The sequence below is a fragment of the Entelurus aequoreus genome, linkage group LG16 (assembly GCF_033978785.1).
Source record: "Entelurus aequoreus isolate RoL-2023_Sb linkage group LG16, RoL_Eaeq_v1.1, whole genome shotgun sequence".
Lineage (NCBI taxonomy): Eukaryota > Metazoa > Chordata > Actinopteri > Syngnathiformes > Syngnathidae > Entelurus > Entelurus aequoreus.
This window is the reverse complement of record NC_084746.1, coordinates 37,889,508-37,913,672: the sequence shown is the minus strand read 5'-3', so window position 1 is coordinate 37,913,672 and position 24,165 is coordinate 37,889,508. Positions and strand designations below refer to the sequence as shown.

The following is a 24,165-nucleotide window of genomic DNA, read 5'->3' as shown; positions in this document are numbered from 1 at the left end:
AGCAGGTAAAGGATAGCATCCTCCACACCAAGGCCTGCCTGGTACGCAAACTGCAGGCTGTCCTGGGCATGTTGCACCTGTGGTCTGAGGAGGCTGAGAAAGAGCCGCTCCATTGTCTTCATTATATGAGAGGTGATTGGATTTTTATCTATTTGAATAGTTACACTCATTAAACGATTAATCTAAGCAACAAAATATCAATCAATTTGTTTTCTAAACAAATTAATGAATTAATCGCTGCAGCCCTACAATGAACCTTCAATGTTAAAGCTAACAACATAAACAATTAGCATTATTTTAGGATTTTCTTTTTTGCCATTTTACATACAGCACCTATTACAGTAGCTATATATTTATGCCACTCATCTCATTATCTGATGTTATCTCTATTGAAAAATGTCAATAACAATCGAATTGGACATCTTGCTCCAACTTTGTTAGTATATTATAAATGTTTTCATGTCATACAGCAATCTTTACAGTATATTTTAGTTATATGTCGAAATGTGCAATACCTGTTTCACACAGCTCATCTGGAAAATTAACCATGTAAATATAATCTATCCTACTTGGTATTTTTATTGTGTTGCTTATTTTATCATATTGTTTTATTTGTCATCTCGATTTTATTGTATTAATACTGTATACAGGAAGAGCAACTGTATACATTAATAAAGTATTTCTCATTCAGATTTTTATAAGGATGCTGTTTTATTTTTTGATAAACTACAATTCTTGAAACTCTGGTGTGTCATTGTTGTATATGTGCCTTTTTGTGTTGTTTGGCTACTGCAGCAAAGCCTATTATTGTCAATATGAAATAATTAAAACTAACTCAAAAAGCAGACTTAAATGACACAGTAAAAAAATATATCATCTGACTAATTATTTTATATATATATATATATATATATATATATATATATATATATATATATATATATATATATATATATATATATATATATATATATATATATATATGCATTATTAATTAAGCATTTGTCCATGTATTCAAAGGGCATTATGAAAACATTTGAAATGAAAAAATATACAAGCCACCAGTAGGTAGTTTGTTCGATTTCAGCAGTTAGCATATTGATTTACTAAAGTCAAACATTGATTTTATTTTATTTTATTTTTTTAAACTTGATAAAGCAAAAATGTTTGTGTGTTTGTTACATTATAAAACGCATGCAAAATAGCATCTATCAATCATATATTTTCATGTGCACGTTAACGCAGCAATTTTGATTCGAGTCCGAGTTGACCGATAGTAACCTTAAGTGACGTCACCCGCAGCCCGAACACGCGCCACCCCATCTCCTCCAATCACAAGGCGCGAAGTGCTCTGGCGTCACCCAGTCACTTCCGGGCAGGGAAACGCTACCCGGGTGATGCTAAAAAATGAACCATTTGACACATTTTTATACCGGTTTTACAAAGTGCTTGAAATATTAACTTGGCGACGGACCCACGACGCGTTTCGACGTGGTCAGAATAATGACAGCGCGGTGCTTTGAACGGTAACAATAGCGGATTCGAGCCGGCGAGAAGCGGCTGAGGTGAGAATGTATTGAAAGCTCTGCAGATGTTGATAAGCTGATTGTTAGCAGCCGCTGTGCTAACGCGCGGTGATGCAGTTTGCTGTTTTCTAAAATCAAACCCGCAGTCACATACATTATTGATTAAATTATATGCAGTTAACATATTTGTGTCACATGCATGTGATTTAAAAATCGATAAACACTAGCTTCCCCTCTGGCTAGCATGTATCCAAGCTGCTTGCTAAATGCTCGCTTGGAGTTCGGCGGCTTTTCAGCCTATAGGGTGTGTTTGTTGCCATAGTAACTGCAAACGATGAATGAATTCACACATGCTTCGTTATCATCCCAAGTATATCAAATATGTGCGGTTAGCTTATCTGTCTGCGGTGTGACGTGCTCTTGTCAAGTGTCACCTGTCGCTCGCAAGGCCAAAGTAATCGATATATCATCGATGCCACTCCCACTTCCGGTAGCATAGTGGAGCATTGAACGCTTTTAGGGTAAATAGTGGGAAAACATTTTCTTTTGTCTTGACTAGATCTCTGTGTACATGCACACATTAGATCTATACATGTACACATTTGTTTACACACAGGCAATATGTAACGTTCTTAGAATTAATATTAAATTAGATTAGTTTATTTCAAAGGGGGCAATGCAAATTTCATAAAACACAAAGCCAGAATTAGCCAGAAGGCTAGTTTTCATCTGTAGTCCCCTGGCCATGATGATTGATGATGTAAAAAAAGGCAGTAAAATAACAATTTAAAAGAAAGAGAGAGAAAAAGAAGAAAAAAAAGCACACAATACATATACAATATGATACAAAATAAAATACAACATCACAACATAACATTTATCTTAGCATCAAAACAGGCTCATCTTTTAGTGCTGGCAGCTGTAGGTGTTGATAAGCCACATTTTCAATTTTTTTGTGAAGGCCTTGTAAGTTGTGACCAGTTTAACCTCCTCAGGTTCTGAGTTCCACACATTTGCACTCCTTACTGACCAGGCCGACTTACTGAAAGTGCTCCTGCGCAGAGGAATTTCTCTCTCGGCGGTCACTCGAAGCGAGTATGACAATCCTCCTGGGAGGGGGGTATCCCTTTATGGAGAATGCCTGTGCGTGACTTTGTTTAATGTGGGGAGACTGGTGCACAGACAGTCACCACACGATCCTTGACAGATCCGGGTCAGGGTCCAGTGGCATGGAGTCCAAGACGACTGGGGACCCTTTTCTGCTGCAGCCTTCATCCGCCATCCCAGCCGTTGTAACGCTCCATAGGGTTAGCAATCATCCTCCGCCTGTTCCACCATTGAGGTCTTGGGTTGTTATTTCCCCATAACTGGGCCCACATGGATGTGGGGGTGCCTTCTTCCGCCATCGCAGCCGTTGTGGTAGTTCTTACATCTACCGTCTTCCGCCTGCTCCGCCGTTGAGGTCTTCACCGTATCCCTGGCTAGGGGGCAGTCAGGTACTAGGCCTTTGCCAAGGGCCACCTGGGGTAACAGTAGTAAAGGAGTTAACCTCTTAGTGCCCCAAGACCCCTTAGAGGAGCCTCCACTGCCGGATGCACTTTAACGTCATGCCCAGGACACGCAGAGGAATATAACTGTCATCTCTGACAGAGGATCTGGAGCCAATTCATGCAGTACTTTATAGGTCACTTTTAAGTCTGCAATTGTGTTGAGACCTTCCCAGTTTAAAATACTGTATTTTTTTTAGAATGGCTCGGTGATGATAGTGCCTAGGTTTTTTATCCATAACCTAATTGCTTGTTTGTACAAGATTTCCAAAGGTTTTTTTTTAACTCTGACCAGTTGGTAAGGGAATAGTTGAAGTGGTTGAAAGGTAAGGGAATAGTTGAAGTGGTTGAAAATCATTGAATGCAAATACAATTTTGCAGCTTCAGTTGACATTTTATTTCTAATTGCATGAAAATTTGCAAGATTAAACCTGATTATTTTACACATTATTAACCCAAGATATTTATATTGGCTGACAATTTGTATTCTTTCTCCATTAATATGTATGTCGCGGTGAGATGATACTTTTTTTGTTTTAGTTACATACATGCCTACAGTTTTAGAAACATTTAGCAGCAGACAGCACTCCTGCAACCAAGTTGTAACATAGGACAATGTTTTAGTGAGTTTAGCAGCAACAATGTCTTTGGTGTGACCATGAAGGAAGAAAAGTGTGCCGTCTGCGTACATTAAGCATTCAGCTTCAGGACATACCGTAGGCAAATCCTTAATATAGAGGCTAAATAAAAGGGGGCCTAATATTGACCCCTGAGGGACTCCGAAGGTCAGCCTAAGATAGTCAGATCTGCAGTTGTTAACTGATACAGATTGTGTTCGATCATGCAGATACGATTCAATCCAGCTCACAGCATTTCGAGAGAAGTTACATTTTGAGAGCTTGGTAAAAATCTCAGGATTCTAAGAACATTACTGTCATATTGAGTAAAAAACAATTTTTTGTGTTTGCAAACTTTACAAAAGCACATGTCTCTAGTGAAACTCACAAAGATACATTAATACAGACAATATTAGACATATTGCATGTTTGTTTTAGGAGTTATGCTTGAATCATTTTTTTCTTGCTTCAATCGCAAGTATGGCAGAGTGAGCCTCCCCTTATTCTCTGGAAATCTGGTTTTCTGGAGCATAACATCGAACTAAAAGGCTTTAAAAAGCTAAAGTTAGCTTAGCAGATTTAAGAATGGTTGATATTTTTCTGCACCTTCCCTAAAATCACACTTTGATTTGCCCCTAATAAAACATTCCATGCTCAGAGAAATACACGTTTGCCTTAACAGCAGCCGCACGTTACAGAGAGGTGCTATTTATTTTGGATTTTGTCGTGTTTGCCTAACCCTTTTCGTTGTACAGTGGTAGATTCTTCCAGACATTGTTACATTAGCTTGCTAGGACACCTCCCATGTGATGCTTGAACCCTGGAATGAGTTGCTGCTTCTATGTTGCCTCATAGCCAGCGTTACAGAGCTGCTTTTGTTTCAGTTACAACTTAAATGTTACAAGCAGAAATACAAAGTATATCAATTAGTTAATAGAAATAATTGTTCAGGGTCATAAATTGTTTAAAGAGCATTTAAAGAAACAGGCACAGGGTGATGGTTTTAACCTTTACTGAAATCTAACAGTCATTAGGTCTCAAATATAAGTATTGTTGTATCTGGTCTCTAAAAGCTATTTTTCCCTATATGGTCTGTGTAGCTGTGCACCAGAGCTGCTGAAACAAGAATTGCTGACAGAGAAAAATCACTAAGAATAGGCCAAGGTGGCTATGAAGGATTCATTTACAATTGTCTGCAGGATCGTATTTGCTGCTGTTCAATTTTGCTGATGCTGTTTTTTAAGCTTTGTGTTTCTGTTTTGCAGGTCTGCTCGGCTCCCTGCAGAAAGCAACCCAGCCGGAGCTACGAGCCTACGAGATATATTTCTGCGTGAATATTTGAGTCACCTTATGCAGTGACTTTCTTCCTCTCGAGATGAAGTTAAAGGAAGACATCAACCCCCTGCTACTACAGGTCTTTCGCTCCGTGGTCTGGGTCTATTCAGTGATCACCTTCATACCCTGGTACTTCTTCTCTGGGGCCAGTACCAACCTGGAGTGGGCACGCCGCATGAAAGCGCGTTCGGTTAGCGGGCACCCAGCCGGGCCTTACAGGGCTATCAACAGTCAAGAGAAGCTGGTGGCGTGGCTGCACCCTGGGGTAGACACTCTGGATAAAATGTTTGCATATGCTGCAAAGAGGTTTCCCCAGAGGGACTGTCTAGGCACCAGGGAGGTGCTGAGCGAGGAGGACGAGCTCCAACCAAATGGCAAGGTCTTTAAGAAGGTGAGAATAAAGCTATAAATTACGCCTTGGCCGATAAATAAATCAATTAATTGAACGATAAATGTAAAATAACTCGAATGTATTCAATAACATAAATAAATGAACAGAGTTAACCCTCTGGTCAGTCATCCACTGTCTATAGGCCCTTTTCCACCAACAGTTTAGAAACTTTTGGGTTCCTGGAACCTCTAGTTCCTGGATCTGTAGGTTCCTGTAAAAGTGTGTGGTTTGTGTTTCCACCACATTTCACAGTTCAGGATAGTTCATGCAAACCAGGCTGATGACGTATGGAGGACTGGTTTAGTTTATTTCTACACTGGTACCATGCAAATAGACAATATTAGGTCAGAGTTATTTTACTAAAAAGTAAGTCAATGAAATACCAAGCAATAATATACAAAACGATATAGTGTACCGAATTGTTCATAAAAAGTCAGGCTTTTGTCCACAATGTCCAACAGTCAGAAAGTCCCCTCCTTGGTAAATGAGGAAATCATAAGGGTACATTTCAGCTGTAAATAACAATATATAAATAATAAATGTCAGTGTTTATATCACGCCGACAACACAAACACATAGTCTATAGCGTTAGTTTGTTAGCATTAGCATTTTGTTCACTTAGGTTGAGGCTAATAACGACACAAATGAAGTGTCATTGACTACCTTTACAACATGTTATAAAGTAAATGGTGAATATTTGATGTTATTTACCTTTGTTCCATTCATGTGCTGCCTACTTTATTTCACATTTGTCCAGAGTAGTAAGCAGCTAATATCGCCGCTTCGAATCCGGCTTCATACTCCTTCGTAAATCCATTTAAAAGAGTCTCTCCATTTCTCGTAGCTTCGTGTATCAAAATAAAGTTTGTAAAAACTAATAAACAACATTAAACTGCATATAGTTTAAAGACTACGGCTGAGTAAAAACACTCAAAAATAGTAACACTGATCAGCGTTCTTCAGCACAAAGATGGCCCACAAAAGCTCCTTTCATTCTTCTTTCGCTCCGTTGTCAAGTTTGTTGTAATAGAATTACACAAGAAATAGGAAATGAACTAGTTGCCGCACATATTCTAATTTTCATATTCTAATTAGCATTCGACAGCACAGCCCGCCCCCCAAAAGGTTCCGGGTTGCTTTGAAAAAAGTCCTAGGAGGAAATCCGAAAGCTTCCTGAAGAACTAAATCCACCTGGGTAGTTTTTGGTGGAAACACAGGGGGAAATGTATTTACCCGTGTAAGTGGGAGAGTTCCTGAAAAAGTTCCTGCGGTGGAAAGGGGCCTTATGTCTCGGTGGGCGGAGGCGGGACCGCTAGCTTACACTGTGTGTGTAAGCTAGCGAGGCTCTGTCGGTGCATTCTGTGTGCTTTATATCCTCGCTAGGATACTGGAGGGGGCATGGGAGTTTGCTCAACCAGACCACATGTGTTTTGTGGATTTGAAGAAGGCATTGCTGTGTCCTGTGGGGGATGCTCAAGGAGTACAGGGTCCAGGGTCCGTTGCTACGGACCATTCGGTCTCTGTATAATAGAAACAGGAGTCTGGTTGCATTGCCTGGAGTAAGTCAGACATGTTCACAGTAGGTGTTGGACTCCGCCAGGGCTGCCCTTTGTCACCGGTCCTGTTCATTATCTTTATGGACAGAATTTCTAGTCGCAGTCATGGTGTGGCGGGTTTCCAGTTTGGTGCCCAGAGGATCACATTTTTGCTTTTTGTAGATGTTGTGGTCCTGTTGGCTTCATCAGGCTGGGACCTTTATCGTTCACTAGGGCGGTTTGCCGCCGAGTGTGAAGCTGCTGGGATGAGGATCTGCACCTCCAAATCGGAGGCCATGGTTCTCAGTCGGAAAAGGGTGGACTGCACTCCCTGGGGTGGGTAATGAAGTTCTGCCTCACGTGGAGGAGTTCAAGTACCTCAGGGTCTTGTTCACGAGTGAGGGAAGAATGGAACGCGAGATTGACAGGAGGATCGGTGCAACGTCCGAAGTGATGCAGTCCCTGTACCGGTGTTGTGGTGAAGAGGGAGCTGGTCAGTCTACGTTCCTACCCTCGCCTATGGTCACAAGCTTTGGGTAACGACCGAAAGGACAAGGTCGCAAATACAAGCGGCAGAAATGAGATTCCTCCGCAGGATGTCTGGGATCACCCTCAGAGGTAGGGTGAGGAGCTCGGTCATCCGGGAGAGGCTCAGAGTAGAGCCGCTGCTCCTTAGCGTCGAGAGGAACCAGCTGAGGTGGCTCGGGCATCTACTACGGATGCATCCTGGACCCCTCCCTGGTAAGGTTTTTCAGCATGTCTAGCTGGGAGGAGGCTTGTGGCAGACCTAGGACTATTTCTCACAGCTGGCCTGAAAACGCCCTGGTGTCCCCCCGGTGGAACTAGAGAAGGTGGACAGGAAAATCCGGGCATCTCTGCTTAGACTGCTGCCCCCGCAACTTGGACTCGGATAAGTGGCGGTAAATGGATGGATGAAAAACAACTTTACTTTAAGGTCTTCAAGATTTATTGAAGAGCAATGTTTGCTTAAAAAAACAAAAACAAAAGAGACTTGTTTACTACAGGGGATGGCCTGGCTCGGGTGGTAAAGCGGCCGTGCCAGCAACTTTAGGGTTCCAGGTTTGATCCTAGCTTCCGCCATCCGAGTCACGTCCGTTGTGCCCTTGAACAAGACACTTCACCATTGCTCCTGATGGGTTGTGGTTAGGGTCTTGCATGGCAGGTCCCGCCGTCAGTGTGTGAATGGGTGTTTTTATGAATGGGTGAATGTGGAAATAGTGTCAAAGCGCTGCAAGTACCTTAAAGGCAGAAAAGCGGTATAAGTATAATCCATTTAATCAATTTACTTAGTTCCTGATCTTTCAATTACAATGGTTAAAATACTACAGTAATAGGAAATACGAGTTTATTGTTTGAAAGGGTCACTTGCTTTATGATTACATTAGTGCTTAATTTGGTCTCACAATAATATTGTTTATCTGCAATTTTTGAGATAATATATCATCTAGCAAAATGTGTCATCCACCTGGGCCTACTACACATATTTTGGAACCTTAATAGTCCAAAAATTAAAACCCTTTTTCCCATTAAAAAGTATTGAGATTAAATTATTCTGTCCCAGAGTCAAACTGTCACCATAGTAAACTGTGCACACAATGTTTCAATATTGTTAACTGTCATACAAGTGTAGGAATAAGTGTCAACAAGATGAAAAGGGAACTTCATGTATTGTGCTTTTTGGTCTTCAGTGTCATACAAGAACAAAGAATAAGTTAATTGCTGTGAAATAAACTTAAAAATAATGTTTTGTAGCATTTCAAAGTATTCCTGTGTGGCCATTCTCTTTTACTGACCTATTTTGTACAACTTCAGAGGCCTGTTTTTCCCCTGCTTAGTTCCTTGATGCCATTCATTCTGGCAGGTTTCCAAACTGTATGACATTGAGGCAGTTCACATTTTGAGATTCCACTGTAAATAATATTTGCCAATGCTTTCCACCTTTTTCATGCAGTTTGATTGAAGGTTTATCAGTGTTAAAACAGAAGATGCTTGTGCAATAACTGTAAAATCCTGTAGGTAGCACTATTTCACTAGACATGAATAATGTGAGACTTTATTAGATGAATGCCAGCAATGATTTAATACATTAATGTAGAGAAATGCACATACAGTAACTGCATCAGCTTTGTTTGATTAAAGTCTATTTGAATGCTGTATGTGTAGGTCATCCTTGGGAACTATAACTGGCTGTCATATGAGGAGACCTACCAGGCAGCGAGGACATTCGGTAGTGGGCTTGCGTCTCTCGGCCAGAGGCCAAAGTGCAAGATCGCAATCTTCTGCGAGACCAGAGCTGAGTGGATCGTAGCAGCTCAGGCCTGCTTTATGTACAACTTCCAACGTGAGTGACACAGGAAATGACACATAATTAACCCAGAATGTTTACTTACTCACTTTTTTTACCTTTTATTTGACAGTCGTGACGCTGTATGCCACTCTTGGACCTACGGCCATCGCCCACGGTCTGAACGAGACAGAAGTCACACACATCATCACTAGTAAAGATCTGCTGCAGGGCCGTCTCAAGGTACCTGCATGAATAACAATTGCAATCAATCCCTAGGTTTGATTTATTTGTTACTTTGTTCCTGTGCTGCCCTGCCAGGCCATTCTGTGTGATGTCCCGAGGCTACAGTTTGTCATCGTGGTCGACAAGAAGCTGTCAAGTTGGCAGGACATTCCCAGAGGCATCATGGTTCACAGCATGGACGCCGTAAAAGAGATGGGATCCAAGCCCGAAAACTGTAAGTGATTGTACAACCGGATTAAAGAGGCTTCCAAGTTTGGTAGGGAACTGGAATTATACTGATTGAGTGGCTTAGAAAACCTTAAAAGTTACCGTATTTTTCGGACGATTAGGCGCACTTAAAATCCTTAAATTATCTCAAAAATCGACAATGCGTCTTATAACCCAGTAAATGTACGGCATCATTCTGGTTGTGCTTACTGACCTTGAAGCAATTTTATTTGGTACATTGTGTAATGATAAGTGTGACCAGTAGATGGCAGTCATACATAAGAGATACATGTAGACTGCAATATGATGGCAGTAAACGACACCAAAACTTTAAATGTTCCATTGAGAATATAGAACATTACACAGGGCGCTCAAAAATCTGTCAAAATGTTTTTAGTACGACCTCGGTAAGCTATGAAGCCGCATCGCTTGATGGATTGTCAGCGCATTAAACATACAAGTATTATTATGGTGCGTGTATACGGATTGCAAAATGGCACCTATCAGCAGACATATTATCTGGCGTTTTGTTTCGCAATATTATGCAAAACCAACTTTTCTTACCTTCTGGTACCTGCTGATGTGTATTTGGGATCTGCATAAGTCCTGAAAATGTGCACGCGTCCACCATTGTAGTCCGTGCAGACACCGTAGTCGATAAGCTTTTTCATTTTCTCTACATTCTTATGTGGCATTCATCTTCCACTGTTGGCATTTCTAATATAAAGTAGTGTAAAGTTCTTACTTATATCTGTCAGTAAACTCGCCATGCTAGCACTAAAACATACCGGTGTAGTGAGTTTACATAATTCACCCAAGGAACTTTAGTTATTAGAGAGTTCCGGTCTGACGGTTTTTCATGGGACACATTTCCGGCATTGTTGTTGCACTAGTGAGCCACGGATGAGGAGATGCTGCTCCGCTATTGATTGAAGTAAAGTCTGAATGTCATTAAAACAGTTAGCTCCATCTTTTTACACTTCTTCCACTCCCGTCCTTGCACGCTACACCGCTGCAACAAAGATGACGGGGAGAAGACGCTGTCGAAGGTGAGCCACGTAAATAAGACCGCCCACAAAACGGCGCATCCTGGAGAGACTGTCAGAAAGCGACTTGAAGATGATCTGTAAAACATCATCTATGCAACATTTTGACCAAAGAACCACCATTACATGTTATGTAGACCACAAGGAAGTCTTTTACATTTAGAAAAAAATCATAATATGACCCCTTCAATGCACCTTATAATCCGGTGCGCCTATAGTATGAAAAAAGACCTGAATAGACCCGCTCATCGGCAGTGCGCCTTATAATCCGGTGCGGCGTATAGTCCGAAAAATACGGTAAATTAAAAGTTGTGCAAGTGGAAGAAATGGCTTTCCCGTCACTTTGAAACACAGACGCACCTGGTCAGCTTTTGTCTAACCCTCATTTGCCATCTCCTCCGCAGTAGCAACAGACCGTAGAGAGCCACTATCCTCAGACATTGCCGTCATCATGTACACCAGCGGCTCCACGGACCTCCCCAAGGGTGTCATCATCTCCCACGGCAACATCATCGCTGGCATCACCGGCATGGCAGAGCGAATCCCCAACCTTAAGTATGCAAATATTAAATTGACCAAGCTCCTCTGAGACCTTCTTCTTCTCAGTTTACGCTGCAGCTTAACTGTCTAATGCTCTGCAGATCCAAATGGCACAATATAATGACTGTAAATCACACCGTTAAATGCACTAAAACCAGTGAAATACGCACTAAATGGACAAAAGTGTTGACAATTCCACAGGAAGCTAATATGGTCAGCCCCTCCCTTCTCATGAAGTTTGATGCATACAACACATAAAATTATGAGTTAAAGGAAACTCATATATTGATTAATTTAATTATTGCATCCAAATATAAGCTGACGAATTCACTAATAATCAGGCACGTGAAATTTCTGCAAACGTAGAAATCTGCGTTTTTTTAAACATTAATTTTCGCGTCAAAATATCACTTTCGCGTTTTTTCAATGAAATCTCAATAAAAATACGATCTATGCTATTTAATGCTAGCCTCAGCCGCAGGTACTCACAGTTCCTCTTGCCTAAACGTCGCACTGGGTTGACGGGGAGACAATCTGGAGCACCGAAACAAGCTTGCTAGTTTACTTGTTGTCGCCTCAGTTTGCTCTACGAGCCACAACGTTGACGGCTGTCCAGTTTGCTGCTAATCATATTTGGATGATTACAATCTGGACAATGTTATTTCCAAAGTAGTTGTAATTCTAGGGTATTTTTTTGTAGCCAGCGAGAAGGTATGTTTTTGACGTGACGGATCGTAAACAGAGGTCACAGCACCGGAGGTATGTAACCCAAGGCTGGCTACAGGATAGTTCCCAAATGGAAAGCATTTTAAATTACAATATAGAATTTCACATGACATTTTCATGGATATTAATGTTCTAAAATTATCTACCAAAAACAAATGAAATATCTGTGGTACATTACATGGGACATGTAAGTGTCAAAGAGACAGACAAAAGAGGTTGGTATATGAGAACAAATCCAAAGGTAAAAAATAGTGTAGAAATGCACTCAATTGAAATGTAGTTTTGATTTTCACAAATTTATTTTGGGGTTTGCGTGACAGCATTTCGTTCTAAATTAAAAATGTTCCGCTTTTTTTCCCGATGTTCCTCTTTTTTTCCTCAAAGGGTGCTCACATGTCTGAATAATTTGTTTAAAGAAATGTATATTCTGCTAAATATGACATTTCCTAATCAACTGCAGATTATATTAGGCCTCTATTGGCATGGTGTTTATTAGCTGGGAGTCTAATACTGTCAGCTTAATTGCTCAAAAAAATTACCTTCACATAACATATTTAATACTCAATAGGTGCTGCTGTTTTGGACAGCAGTTATCTTCGTAATGTCCATGTGTAAGGTTGTAAACAATAGCAAACTATTGAGGAACAATATCTCACAAAAGAGAATATACAACTCCAGGGTTTCCCCTATACGTATCTAATTGTGGTGTGGCACCACAGCTAAATTGAAGCCACCACACGTGGAAACAAATTAAAGTAATATATTGTATGAATGGACATATATCCAATTTTATTCAAGCACGGTTGACTAGTGATGCACAGAAAATGTGGCAACAGAAAAACTTTGATCAACCGTAAGCGATCAAAGCCTCGGCGGTAACAAGGCACCGCCCGATCGGCCGCTTTGACGGACCTTTGCCCTGGCGGTTTGGGCGATGGGGCGGCGGCTCTCCAGCGGCGGGACGCGCGCAGCTTGGCTTTGCACTCCAGCCAGAACCACCCAGCCCTTAGAGGCAATCCTTGTCCTGAAGTCATGGATCTGTTGTTTTAACATGTGATTGCTAAAGACTGCAAGTGAAGTTCAGCTTCCCCTAAAATATAAAAAAAAGTGGTCAAATATGTTATTTTGTGTTTGCATTTCATTGACTAAATGCGTTAGAATGCGTTTAACTTTAGTTTAGAATCAAATACTTTGGCGACAGTTGGCGCAACTTTTTTTCATTGACGTGATAGCGTCACAGTGCTGCAGCTAAACTAGACAATCATTGGATAAATGCTCGACTTTGTTCCGCCCACGGTCGCCGACAGAATGAATAAGAGTGATCAAAAGGGGGTCGCCAGGCTTCCACATGATGATTGGATGACCAGTCTGGCCTGAATCCCTTTTTGATTGTCACCAAAATGAGCGAATCAGCAATCTTGAAACATAAAACACTGCCAAAGCATTTTTCAACTTACATTACGTTGTTCCTGTTGATATTTATATTTTTTTTAAGTGAAGTTTTCTTTGTAAAAACTATCATGATTATATCTTTTATCCGTTATTGGAGACTGTACTCATGGTTAAAGAGTAGCGGAAAAATGGCTTCCACCTGTGTTACTTTGTATAATAATAACAATTATAAAAATGTTAATACTAAATACTAATGACACAGGTGTTTTAAATGTTTGTATATTATTTTCAGCATCAAATTTATGACTCCAATTTTGTCTCTCCCAAGGGACTATACAATACAATAGAGTAGTCAGTGTACATCTTGAATAACAGTATATACTTACTATCCACTAAAAATAACAAAACACAGCCATCATAGTCTATATTACAGGCAATACATGTGGCTGTGAGCGTGCCCCAAGGATGCAATAATTTAAACTTTAGTATGGCAACTTATCCAGTAATTGATTTGAGGCACTGAGGCAATGTATTAGATTAGAGGCCGACATTTTTACACAAAAAAAGAAACTAAACCGTTGTTGTATGTGTCTGGGCAGTGAAACAGACACCTACATTGGCTACCTGCCGTTAGCTCACGTCTTGGAGCTCAGCGCAGAGCTTGTCTGCATCTCTCATGGCTGCCGTATCGGCTATTCCTCCCCTCAGACTCTCGCCGACCAGGTCAGTGCATGGCCTACACTTGCAAACATCACACTTAGCAGATGTTGCTGTTAAAACGTTAGAATTGACGACTCAGCTTAGCTGCATTGTTTCCTTGTTCCAGTCCACCAAAATCAAAAAGGGCAGTAAAGGGGACGCCAGTATGTTGAGACCTACGCTCATGGCTTCTGTTCCAGTAAGTCCCTAAGTGCTTCACTGACCACATTCTTTATCTGAAAAGTGTTAAATAAAAAGCCTTTGTTTTCATCTACAGGAAATAATGGACCGTATTTATAAGAACGTGATGACAAAAGTGGAGGGCATGAGCAAATTTCAGAAGACGCTTTTTGTGCTGGCGTATAACTACAAGATGGAGCAGATCTCCAAAGGCTACAGCACACCTCTTTGTGACAGGTGATGCACGCTTGACACAATCAAACACAAAGAAGCTGCAGCAAAAGCAAAATCATCTGTTGATATTTTTCATTCATTACTGGGAAAATGAGTAGTATATATTAATATAATGAATATATAATTATTAAACAATATACTAATATACTGTATATTTATATACAGTACAGGCCAAAAGTTTGGACACACCTTCTCATTTCAATGCGTTATTATTTTCATAACTATTTACATCGTAGATTGTCACTGAAGGCATCAAAACTATGACACATGTAAAGTGAAAAATATTTCAGGTGACTAGCTCTTGAAGCTCATCGACAGAATGCCAAGAGTGTGCAAATCAGTAATCAGAGCAAAGGGTGGCTATTTTGAAGGAATTAGAATATAAAATATCTTTTCAGTTATTTCACCTTTTTTTGTTAAGTACATAACTCCACATGTGTTCATTCATAGTTTTGATGTGACAATCTACAATGTAAATAGTCATGAAAATAAAGAAAACGCATTGAATGAGAAGGTGTGTCCAAACTTTTGGCCCGTACTGTATATGGATATCAAAAGTACGTGAAAGTTTGACTCCTACCTTGTGTACTTCCATGAGAACCTCTTTTAAAGTTTTGTAATCAATCAGAAATATTTAGCAACTAAAATGTGCCAAAAATGGATAAGTGTGGAGAGAGTGTTTTGCATTTTTCACATCATGCATTGCAGGGGATTTACTGTAAATGGGTGTGATTTTGAATTATGTGTTGTGCGTGGACATTTTTTACAATATCCCCAAAGTTCGGTGAGCAGGTTGTGTTATGTGTGACCATTTGTGTTGACTTTTTGTTTTAGTTTATTTGCGCTATGAGTGGAAAAGGTTGTTTGGATTGATAAAAATGCTGTGCTGTGTTCACTTCGAAGTGCAATTCATGGGTGATAACCTGAAATATTAATTTTGTCCACTAGATGGCTACAAAGTTGCAGCAATTAAATTGTCAGATTTTTAAGATTTAAGTTAGAAGCACCCGACGAGCCAAATTCCTTAAAATGAACACGCCGCCTGGTTTACACCATGAATCAATTTCCCGATATAAGGCTTAGCTCAGGGATGTCCAAAGTGCGGCCCGGGGGCCATTTGCGGCCCGCAGCTAATTGTTTACCGGCCCGCCACACATTCTGGAAATGCTATTGCAAAAATAAAACATAAAAAAAAGTGGAATGAGGTGAAATCTAACTAGACAAAGTTGCAATGTTGACACAAAGCTGCCATGCAGTTTTTTTTTCTTTTCCATCCATACATTTTCTACTGCTTGTCCCTTTTGGGGTCGCGGGGGGTGCTGGAGCCTATCTCAGCTGCATTCGGGCGGAAAGCGGGGTACAACCTGGACAAGTCTTTGTCTATCTTTATTTTTCTTTTTTTGCCGTTGCTAAAAAAAAACCAAAACAACTATGTTATAATAAATTATTGACCTATTCAAAGCTACAATTATTTCAAATATTTCACTTTAAAATGTTTTATGTGGAAAATATTGCATTATTGTGTGGTTTCCATACAAAAACACCAACGTTTTATTTGACAGAAGAGCATAAAACAAACAAAATAATAGTTCAAACGTAAAATCGACAGATGTATCTGAAGTTGATCTCGTCACTTAAGTGTTGAAAGTTTAAAAAAAACCTAATAAAAATGTATCACTTCATGAGTGGGGCACCTTTTGGATCCCAAATATATTTAATGGGATTTTATTTGTCTTTTCACTGTGATTACTCAAACATAATAATGAATTAAAATCAATGGTGTCCTGCATTATTGATCTTTTTAAAGCTCTAATTACTTCACATCAAACATTGCTTTCTGAATGTTTTGGGCAGTGGGGGAAATGCAGCATATCTCAGTTTTATTATAAAAAATAAAGTTGTTTTTGACAGAAAAGGCATAAAACCTTCTATTTTTTACTTTATATCAACCTTAAGTTGATATACTGTAGATATTTACTGTAAGCGTTAAATTAAAAAAAGATAATAATAATTTGACTTGTTTTTAACATTTTAATGACTAGGAGCCTTTATGGTCCCCGGGAGCCCTAAATCTAAAAAAAACAAATAAAATCCATATATTTTGTTATGGTTTGAAAATGAAAAATAGCAAGATGGCCCACGCATGCTTTAATTTTTCCGTGTGCGGCCCTCAGTGAAAAAAGTTTGGACACCCCTGGCTTAGCTGCACCTACTGAACACTAAATAGTGATTTAAATTAAGATTAAAAGTAAAATAAAATACAAAGTTGTTTGGTAAGATATTTCATCTGTGACATCCCGCAATTCTGCTCCTTTTTTTTCAACCGTCTTTTGGTCTTTTTTAGTCTGGTGTTCAAGCGGGTCCGTGCGCTGCTGGGTGGCAACACACGCGTGGTTCTCTCTGGCGGGGCTCCGTTGTCTGCCGCCACGCAGCGCTTCATGAACATCTGTCTGTGCTGCCCTGTGGGCCAAGGCTACGGCCTGACAGAGACCTGTGGAGCAGGCACCATCAGCGAGAGTAATGGCACAAAAAAAAAGCTATTTGGCGGTTAGGACACCACATTTACAGCTCTTTAATAGTTTTTGCTGATATTTTACAGTTTGGGACTACAGCACAGGACGGGTCGGAGCACCTCTGGTTTGCTCAGAGATCATGCTCAAGGACTGGGAAGAGGGTGAGTCCTACAAAGAGCCAATCAAAGTATCGCAAGTGATCTGGTTTTGTGCTCTGTGCATCTCCAGGCGGCTACTACAGCACAGACAAGCCCAACCCACGAGGGGAAATTGTGATGGGTGGGCCAAACGTAACAATGGGCTACTACAAAAATGATACCAAGAACCGCGAGGACTTTTTTGTGGACGCGAAAGGCCAACGGTGGTTCTGCACGGGGGACATTGGAGAGTTCCACTCCGACGGATGCCTCAAGATCATTGGTGAGGAACTATAATGTGGATAGAAGACTATCTTCTGTTTCCGTGCCAGTGTTGTATTGAGCAGAATGAGTTGTGCCATTGCGAATGTAGCTCAACTTCTGCTAGCCATAGACCAGGGGTCCTCAGCCAAATTTGTCCAAGGGCCACAATCTCTTTTAGCAGGCAGAAATTGTTTAAAACAAAATTACTAATTAAAACATTATGCATAAATGTAAAGACTAATCTTTGCATTATCGTTCACTTATCAGTTCATTATGCCAGGGAGGCAAACCACTAATTTTTTCAATGTGGTCCATTATTGAGGAAGGTCAGGTTACAAGCAATAATACTGATACTCAAAACTTTGCTGCTGCTGTTCTGGAATCGAAGAAGGGGATTTGCTTAATTTCAGCTGTCATTCCCTCTTTTTTTGGGGACGGCGTGGCTTGGTTGGTAGAGCGGCCGTGCCAGCAACTTGAGGGTTCCTGTTTCGATCCCCAGCTTCCGCCATCCTAGTCACGTCCTTTGTGTCCTTAAGCAAAACACTTCACCCTTGCTCCTAATGCGTCGTCGTTGGTGCCTTGCATGGCAGTTCCCGCTATTAGTGCATGAATGTGTGTATGAATGGGTGAATGTGGAAATAGTGTCAAAGCACTTTGAGTACCTTGAAGGTAGAAAAGCGCTATTTCCCATTTCTTTTTGTTTACCTTCAAACATTTTGTCCATCACTTCAGTCATGCATTATTTTATTATCTCTGCATCTGAGAATGGCTTCTTGTGCTTGCCCCAAGTCCTCTAAATGAGCACTCTGTGGCTTTTTGATGTTGCGTCATCGATGTGACAAGAATCCTATACTTGGAGCTTGTTATGTTGATGTCAGTGCATTTAATTTTGCTGTTCTCGCCTCCGAAAGTTGAGAAAATTACTCTTCAAAATTGCTGTACGATGGTCTCATAATGCAGTTTTTAATTGGAAATATTTTGCACATCAATTGTGCTCGTTGGAGGGAGAATAAATGCAAACGATTCAGTCCAATTTTCTTGGAATGGCTGAATTTCACTGTCCCCTTCCTGCAAATTTAGAAAAGGCTATTTTCGTGCAAACGACAGCCGGTGAATTGTCAATGTGAGCGGCTACCAAAAAAAGTGAAACTTAAGGTGCATGAAACAGTGAGTGACGCAGTAACAGGCAGTATGTGTAGTATTTGTAGCCCCAACCAAACAACATATAGTGACAGGATAACCGTCTGGGGACCACTGATAAGCCTGGTCCCCAGAACATCCAGGTGTTCTTAACCTTTTTGACTTTGGGGACCAACTTTTCCCTGGGCCCACTAATTTATTAACACTGAATTACTAATCTTACTCTTGATTTTAATTATATTCAGTAATTATATCTAAACTACTTACAGTTTACAACCTTGTAAAATAATATGAAACCATGTGTTAATGTGTTAACATTATTATTAATTTAACATATCAACCTTAGGCCTAGGTGAGGCTGATTTGAAAAATAAATACTTGTCAAATATCCTGCATAAGAAGGGACTCATTAGTAACTGAAAACATTTTTTAAATACAATTATGCTGGGCTAAAATAACTAAACTAAATTAAGAATAATATGTTTCTTAACTAAACAGTCAATAATATGAAACCATGAGTCAATCACAAAGAGTATTATTAATTTAACATAACAACCTTAGGCTTAGGTGTGGCTGATTTGAAAAAGAAATACTAGTCAAAATAACCTGCATAAGAAGGAACTCATTAGTAACTGAAAAGTAAATGTAGATACAATTGTGCTGGGCTAAAATAACTAAACTAAATGAATACTGAATATGTTTCTTAACTAAACTGTCAATAATTTTAAATCATGTGTTAATCACAAAGATTATTATTATTAATTTAACGTATCAACCTTAACCTTAGGTCAGACTGATTTGAAAATACTAGTGCATAAGAAGGGACTCATTATTAACTGAAAATAAATGTAGATACAATTATGCTGGGCTAAAATAACTAAACTAAATTAGGGCTGCAACTAACGATTAATTTGATAATCGATTAATCTGTCGATTGTTACTTCGATTAATCGATTAATAATCGGATAAAAGAGACAAACTACATTTCTATCCTTTCCAGTATTTTATTGAAAAAAAACAGCATACTGGCACCATGTTGTGGACATTGGGGGTGCAGCATACACCAACAATAACACAGAAATGTAACTCATCAGAACTGAATCAGATATTGTACACGTTTCTGTTGTGAATAATAAAGGATTCATTTCAGGCTGCCTCTGAATAATAGCATGAAATATTCCAGCACCTTCATAACGTTTAGTTATACTAAAGCGTCACTCAAATCTAAATATATTTATATAGCTTTATCAGCCCGGCTACATTGATCCGTTATGAAACCAACCTGAGATATTTCTGTCCGTTACGTTTATTTCCAAATTGGTAACCGTGCGTTTTCTCTCTCAAAACGGAGTCAAATGTGCCGGAGACACATTATCAGCCCCGCGTTGCAACAAAGGCATAACTTTAAAGTTACTCACAAAAAAGCTGAACTCATGAATGCTTGTTGCCTCTCTGGACTTAAAAAGTTACGTACTGTGAGTTCCTCCCTTCATCCATGGCTCCAACATTTTTCTTCTTCAGGTGCTCCTGAAGCAATGTTGTACTTCCGTGCCATTTTGCAGGAAACGCTCTTCTTTGAAGTCTTTAAAGTGAAATGTTCCCACACTTTTGACGACTTAGGTCGTACACTTTTCTCCATTGAAGCAATAACCTCAAGATGTTTCTCCGCTAAACTATCGGTAGTGTTTTCCTGCGCCATATTTCGAATTTTTCCAGCAAAGGAGACGCTGTCGTCACGTGAGCTGCACATGACACATCATTGGCTAGCTTACGCCACCTCATGAGACGTAGCCTCACCGCCGCCCTGGCGCTGTTTTGTACTGTTTTTGTACTTATTTTGATTATTGTTTCTCAGCTGTTTGTAAATGTTGCAGTTTATAAATAAAGGTTAATAAAACAAAAAAAAACAACAACAAAAAAATAACCAAAAATTTTTTTTTAAAAAGCCTCCGCGCATGCGCATAGCATAGTTCCAACGAATCGATGACTAAATTAATCGCCAACTATTTTGGTAATCGATTTAATAGATTAGTTGTTGCAGCCCTAAACTAAATTAATAATAAATATGCATCCCCCGCGACCCCGAACGGGACAAGCGATAGAAAATGGATGGATGGATGTTTTTTTACTAAACTGTCAATAACATGAAAGTGCAAATGAAAACACAGATTCACCAATTGAGTTGTAATTTCTGCACTTAAGAAAATTCTCTATGACTTTCGCTCTAGACTTCTTCTGTTTGTTTGATATTGTCATTTCTGCCACAAGTGGTGAAAAATATATTACAACTGTGACTCACACGAACCATAGCTGAAAAAACAGGTATTTTTTTGTTAAGAAACACTGCATGAATTCATCTATTGTTAAACCCATCCCTTTGAACAATGTTCCCTCTTCAGACCGCAAGAAGGACCTGGTGAAACTGCAGGCTGGCGAGTACGTCTCTCTTGGAAAAGTGGAAGCTGTTCTGAAGAACTGCCCACTCGTAGACAACATCTGTGCCTATGCCAACAGGTATAGTTTATCCAGGAAAGACCACCATTACCAAGGCTGATGTATTTATCGACATTCTCTGTGCTGGTTCCTAGTGACCAGTCCTACGTGATCAGCTTCGTGGTACCCAACCAGAAGCAGCTCATGGTGCTGGCAGAGCGAATGCAAGTGCGAGGCACATGGGAGGAGATCTGCAACAGCCCCTCGATGGAGAAGGAAGTCCTCCGCATCATCAAAGAGGCCGCTCTCTCATGTAGGCTTGTCACTGCCCTCTTCACGTGTCACGTGCCATGTTCACTCAACTACCTTGCTCTTCCTCGCACAGCAAAACTGGAGCGGTTCGAGATCCCCGTGAAGGTCCGCCTCAGCGCGGAAGCCTGGACACCAGAGACTGGCCTGGTCACCGACGCCTTCAAACTAAAACGCAAGGCGCTCAAAACCCACTACCAAGACGACATTGAAAGGCTGTACGGAGGAAAATAACACTTGCACACACATAATACTACACAGGCACGCACATAATACTACACAGGCAGTGCTGCAAGGACTTGAAGAGGATGCATTATGCTTAAAACACAGTTCACATTCAAAAACAAGCCAGCCTCACAGAGAAAATGCAGCTCATCAGTCCTTTCTACCTTGCACCCAAGCAGTGACTCACACTCCCAACTCCACTCCTATCGATGTGCTGAGCCCTCAGAGTTGCCATGGCAACCGAGACCTAATAGGAACTTATACATGAAGTGAAACAAATGTGAGGTTCAGGCCTACCTGGATCCGCATCAGCTGCCCTTTTCTCTTCCCAGGAGCCTGCAACCGGTACAGCACACTCTTGGCCTAAAAACTCTAAAGGGGAAAGAATGGGGTCGCGTGAGTTTCACCTTCAAAAGTCAATCTGTTGTTTTTCTTTTTTGAATCTGGGTTTCTGTCTTTATCAACGATTAATGATGAGAACCAGCAATATGCAAGAGTCAAGGTTCTCGTTGGATATTGGCTTGATTCTGATCATCTTTTAACTGTCTTATCAACAAATTGGGCCCAGATTTAAGAACACCAGAAGGAGTAATATTCAGGTTGTTACATGCAGGGATATCTTGTTATTTTTTTCTACCTGTGTTCCTCTGTTGCTTCTCATTTTCTCTTTTGTTTGTTTGAGGAAAAAGTGATGCAAAGCCATGAGCGATTGAGCTTTTTTTTTTTGGCATACACTTTTTGTTACTATTCTTTGACAACCCCACATTTTTTTATTCACCATTTTCTGCGTTTGTGTTTTGTGTTTTTCCTCCACTGAATGACTGAAAGACTCCACTAAAAAGTCGGTCAGCAGCTAAGATCAAATGCAAGGGCTGGATCGTTTACCCGTGTCCCAAAGTTTGTTTACTCGAGTGCGTGTTTACTGATTTGTTTCCACCTTTGTCGGTGGTCTCCAGTCGGAGGAGACCATGGGCGTGTCCAAAGTTTGTGTCTTATTAGTTGGTGTGTGGATTGCAAAAGTCGCCCTACCTCACGTTTGTCCTCATGCGCCATGTCGGGTTGCGGCCAACCTACTGTCAGCTTTCTCCCGTTAGTATGCGCCTTGTCGGGTTTTGTTCCTCCCGTCAAATGTACCTTGTTATTACCTTTCTTGGCATAATGCACATTGTCGGGTTGCGTAATATGTCACCTTCCTCTCGTCATGATGCGCCTGTTTCTTGCTTAACGGGTTGTGGCTAATTTACTGTTTTGTTCCTCTCATCAGACTTACCATGTTCCTCGTAATGATGCACCTTGTCGGGCTGCGGTTAACGTAAGATGTCATGGTCCTCTTGTCAATGGAAACGATAACTTACTATGTTCCTCTCGTGATGATATAACTTGTTGGGATGTGAATAATGTACGAGGTTATGGTCCTTGAGTCAAAATAGGCCCTTTCGGGTTGCGGCGGCACTCACTCATGAGCGTAAACATGTCTCTACCATCACCACACAGAACATTTGAAGATAAAATCCCAATAAATGACCTAAGCGCTGACTGGATTTGTCCAAGGCAACCTAGTTTCCTCAAAGTTCATTTTTCTTTGTCCTCCTCATGCCTAATTATCATGTTTTTTTTTCCTACTTGTGAATATAAATTACAAATGACTGTGCAATATTTAGACGTAAATTTTAACAAAATATTTATGTCGGTGACAAAGTAACAGAAAGGATCCTTCTCCATAGACCTTGGTAAAGCCAGTCTTCTAGCGGAGTAGTAAGACATAGGAACCTGCAGGGGTAAAAGGGAGCATGGTAGAGAGACACTGTAAGGACGTTTACTGGTAAATTGTTCTATTTAGGGTGGAAAGTAGGTACAGGCTGAATTGATCAAGATTTTTTGTGTCATAGCTCGAAGCAATTGGGGCACGATGGCGAAGTTGGGCTACAAACTATAACTATATGGAAACATTTAGAAAAAGTCAAAATATCTAAAAACTAAAAATCATCTTTATGTTCCCCCTATAGTGCCATCCATCCCTTTGGAAAGTGAACATGGTCGTATAGAAATGGCTTGTGCACCAAACCGCGGACATTATGATTCCACAAAGAGATACCAAACAGGCATGGTGGGAGTTGATGAACACACTCCTATATATTTAAATAATCTCACTTAGGTGTGGCGTGAAACTTTTACTATTATTTTATTTTTTTTACACATCGCAAGTGACATTTATGTACCTTTTAAAAATGTGTATGAAAGTGTAAATAAAAGGTTCTGCCATTTGCATATTTAAGTTCATGTACATTCATAATTACTGTAGCTTTGTGGGGTTAACAAGCATATTTTTCTGTCAAGGACACTTTTTTTATCTTACTCCTTAGGCCCCAACCTGTTATGTTAGGCACCTTCCTTTCCTCCCATCGCTGCCTGGAATACAAATTCTGTTTGTAGATATTTAGCATGTTTTTTTGTTTTTTTTAACTGTACTACCGAGAAATCCGTAGTCACTGTGCTGTTTTGCTGCTCTTCCTCTGCCTGACTCGAGTCGGCGTGTTGCCTTCTGACACACTCGAAGAATGTGACATCACAAGTCCCGCCTCCTTACTCCCAATTAAGTGGTAACAGTGGAATGTCAC

The 24,165-nt window shown here is 40.3% G+C and overlaps 1 protein-coding gene across 2 annotated transcripts; it reads left to right on the top strand.

The window, feature by feature from the left end:
* The first annotated feature begins 1,343 nt into the window (after nt 1–1,343).
* acsl3b (acyl-CoA synthetase long chain family member 3b) lies at nt 1,344–23,822 on the top strand. Of its 2 annotated transcripts, none has more exons than XM_062022815.1 (15): nt 1,344–1,565; nt 4,956–5,416; nt 9,136–9,313; nt 9,390–9,499; nt 9,578–9,716; nt 11,163–11,310; nt 14,013–14,136; nt 14,240–14,311; nt 14,390–14,529; nt 16,871–17,043; nt 17,126–17,200; nt 17,268–17,459; nt 20,980–21,094; nt 21,169–21,326; nt 21,399–23,822. In XM_062022815.1, exons 2-15 carry the CDS (start codon nt 5,066–5,068, stop codon nt 21,554–21,556), a joined length of 2,133 nt encoding a protein of 710 aa, XP_061878799.1. In that variant the 5' UTR covers nt 1,344–1,565; nt 4,956–5,065; the 3' UTR covers nt 21,557–23,822. The 2 variants fall into 2 exon arrangements, with proteins under 2 accessions (XP_061878799.1, XP_061878798.1); XM_062022814.1 differs by having other exon boundaries at nt 1,346–1,565; nt 11,160–11,310.
* The last annotated feature ends 343 nt before the right edge of the window (nt 23,823–24,165 follow it).

Excerpts from the sequence above, each read along its gene's own strand:
- acsl3b (XM_062022814.1), top strand. The coding sequence starts at position 5,066 with ATGAAGTTAAAGGAAGACATCAACCCCCTGCTACTACAGGTCTTTCGC. Across the intron at positions 14,312-14,389 it reads CGCTCATGGCTTCTGTTCCA|GAAATAATGGACCGTATTTA; the intron begins GTAAGTCCCTAA and ends TTTCATCTACAG. Across the intron at positions 17,044-17,125 it reads AGCAGGCACCATCAGCGAGA|TTTGGGACTACAGCACAGGA; the intron begins GTAATGGCACAA and ends GATATTTTACAG.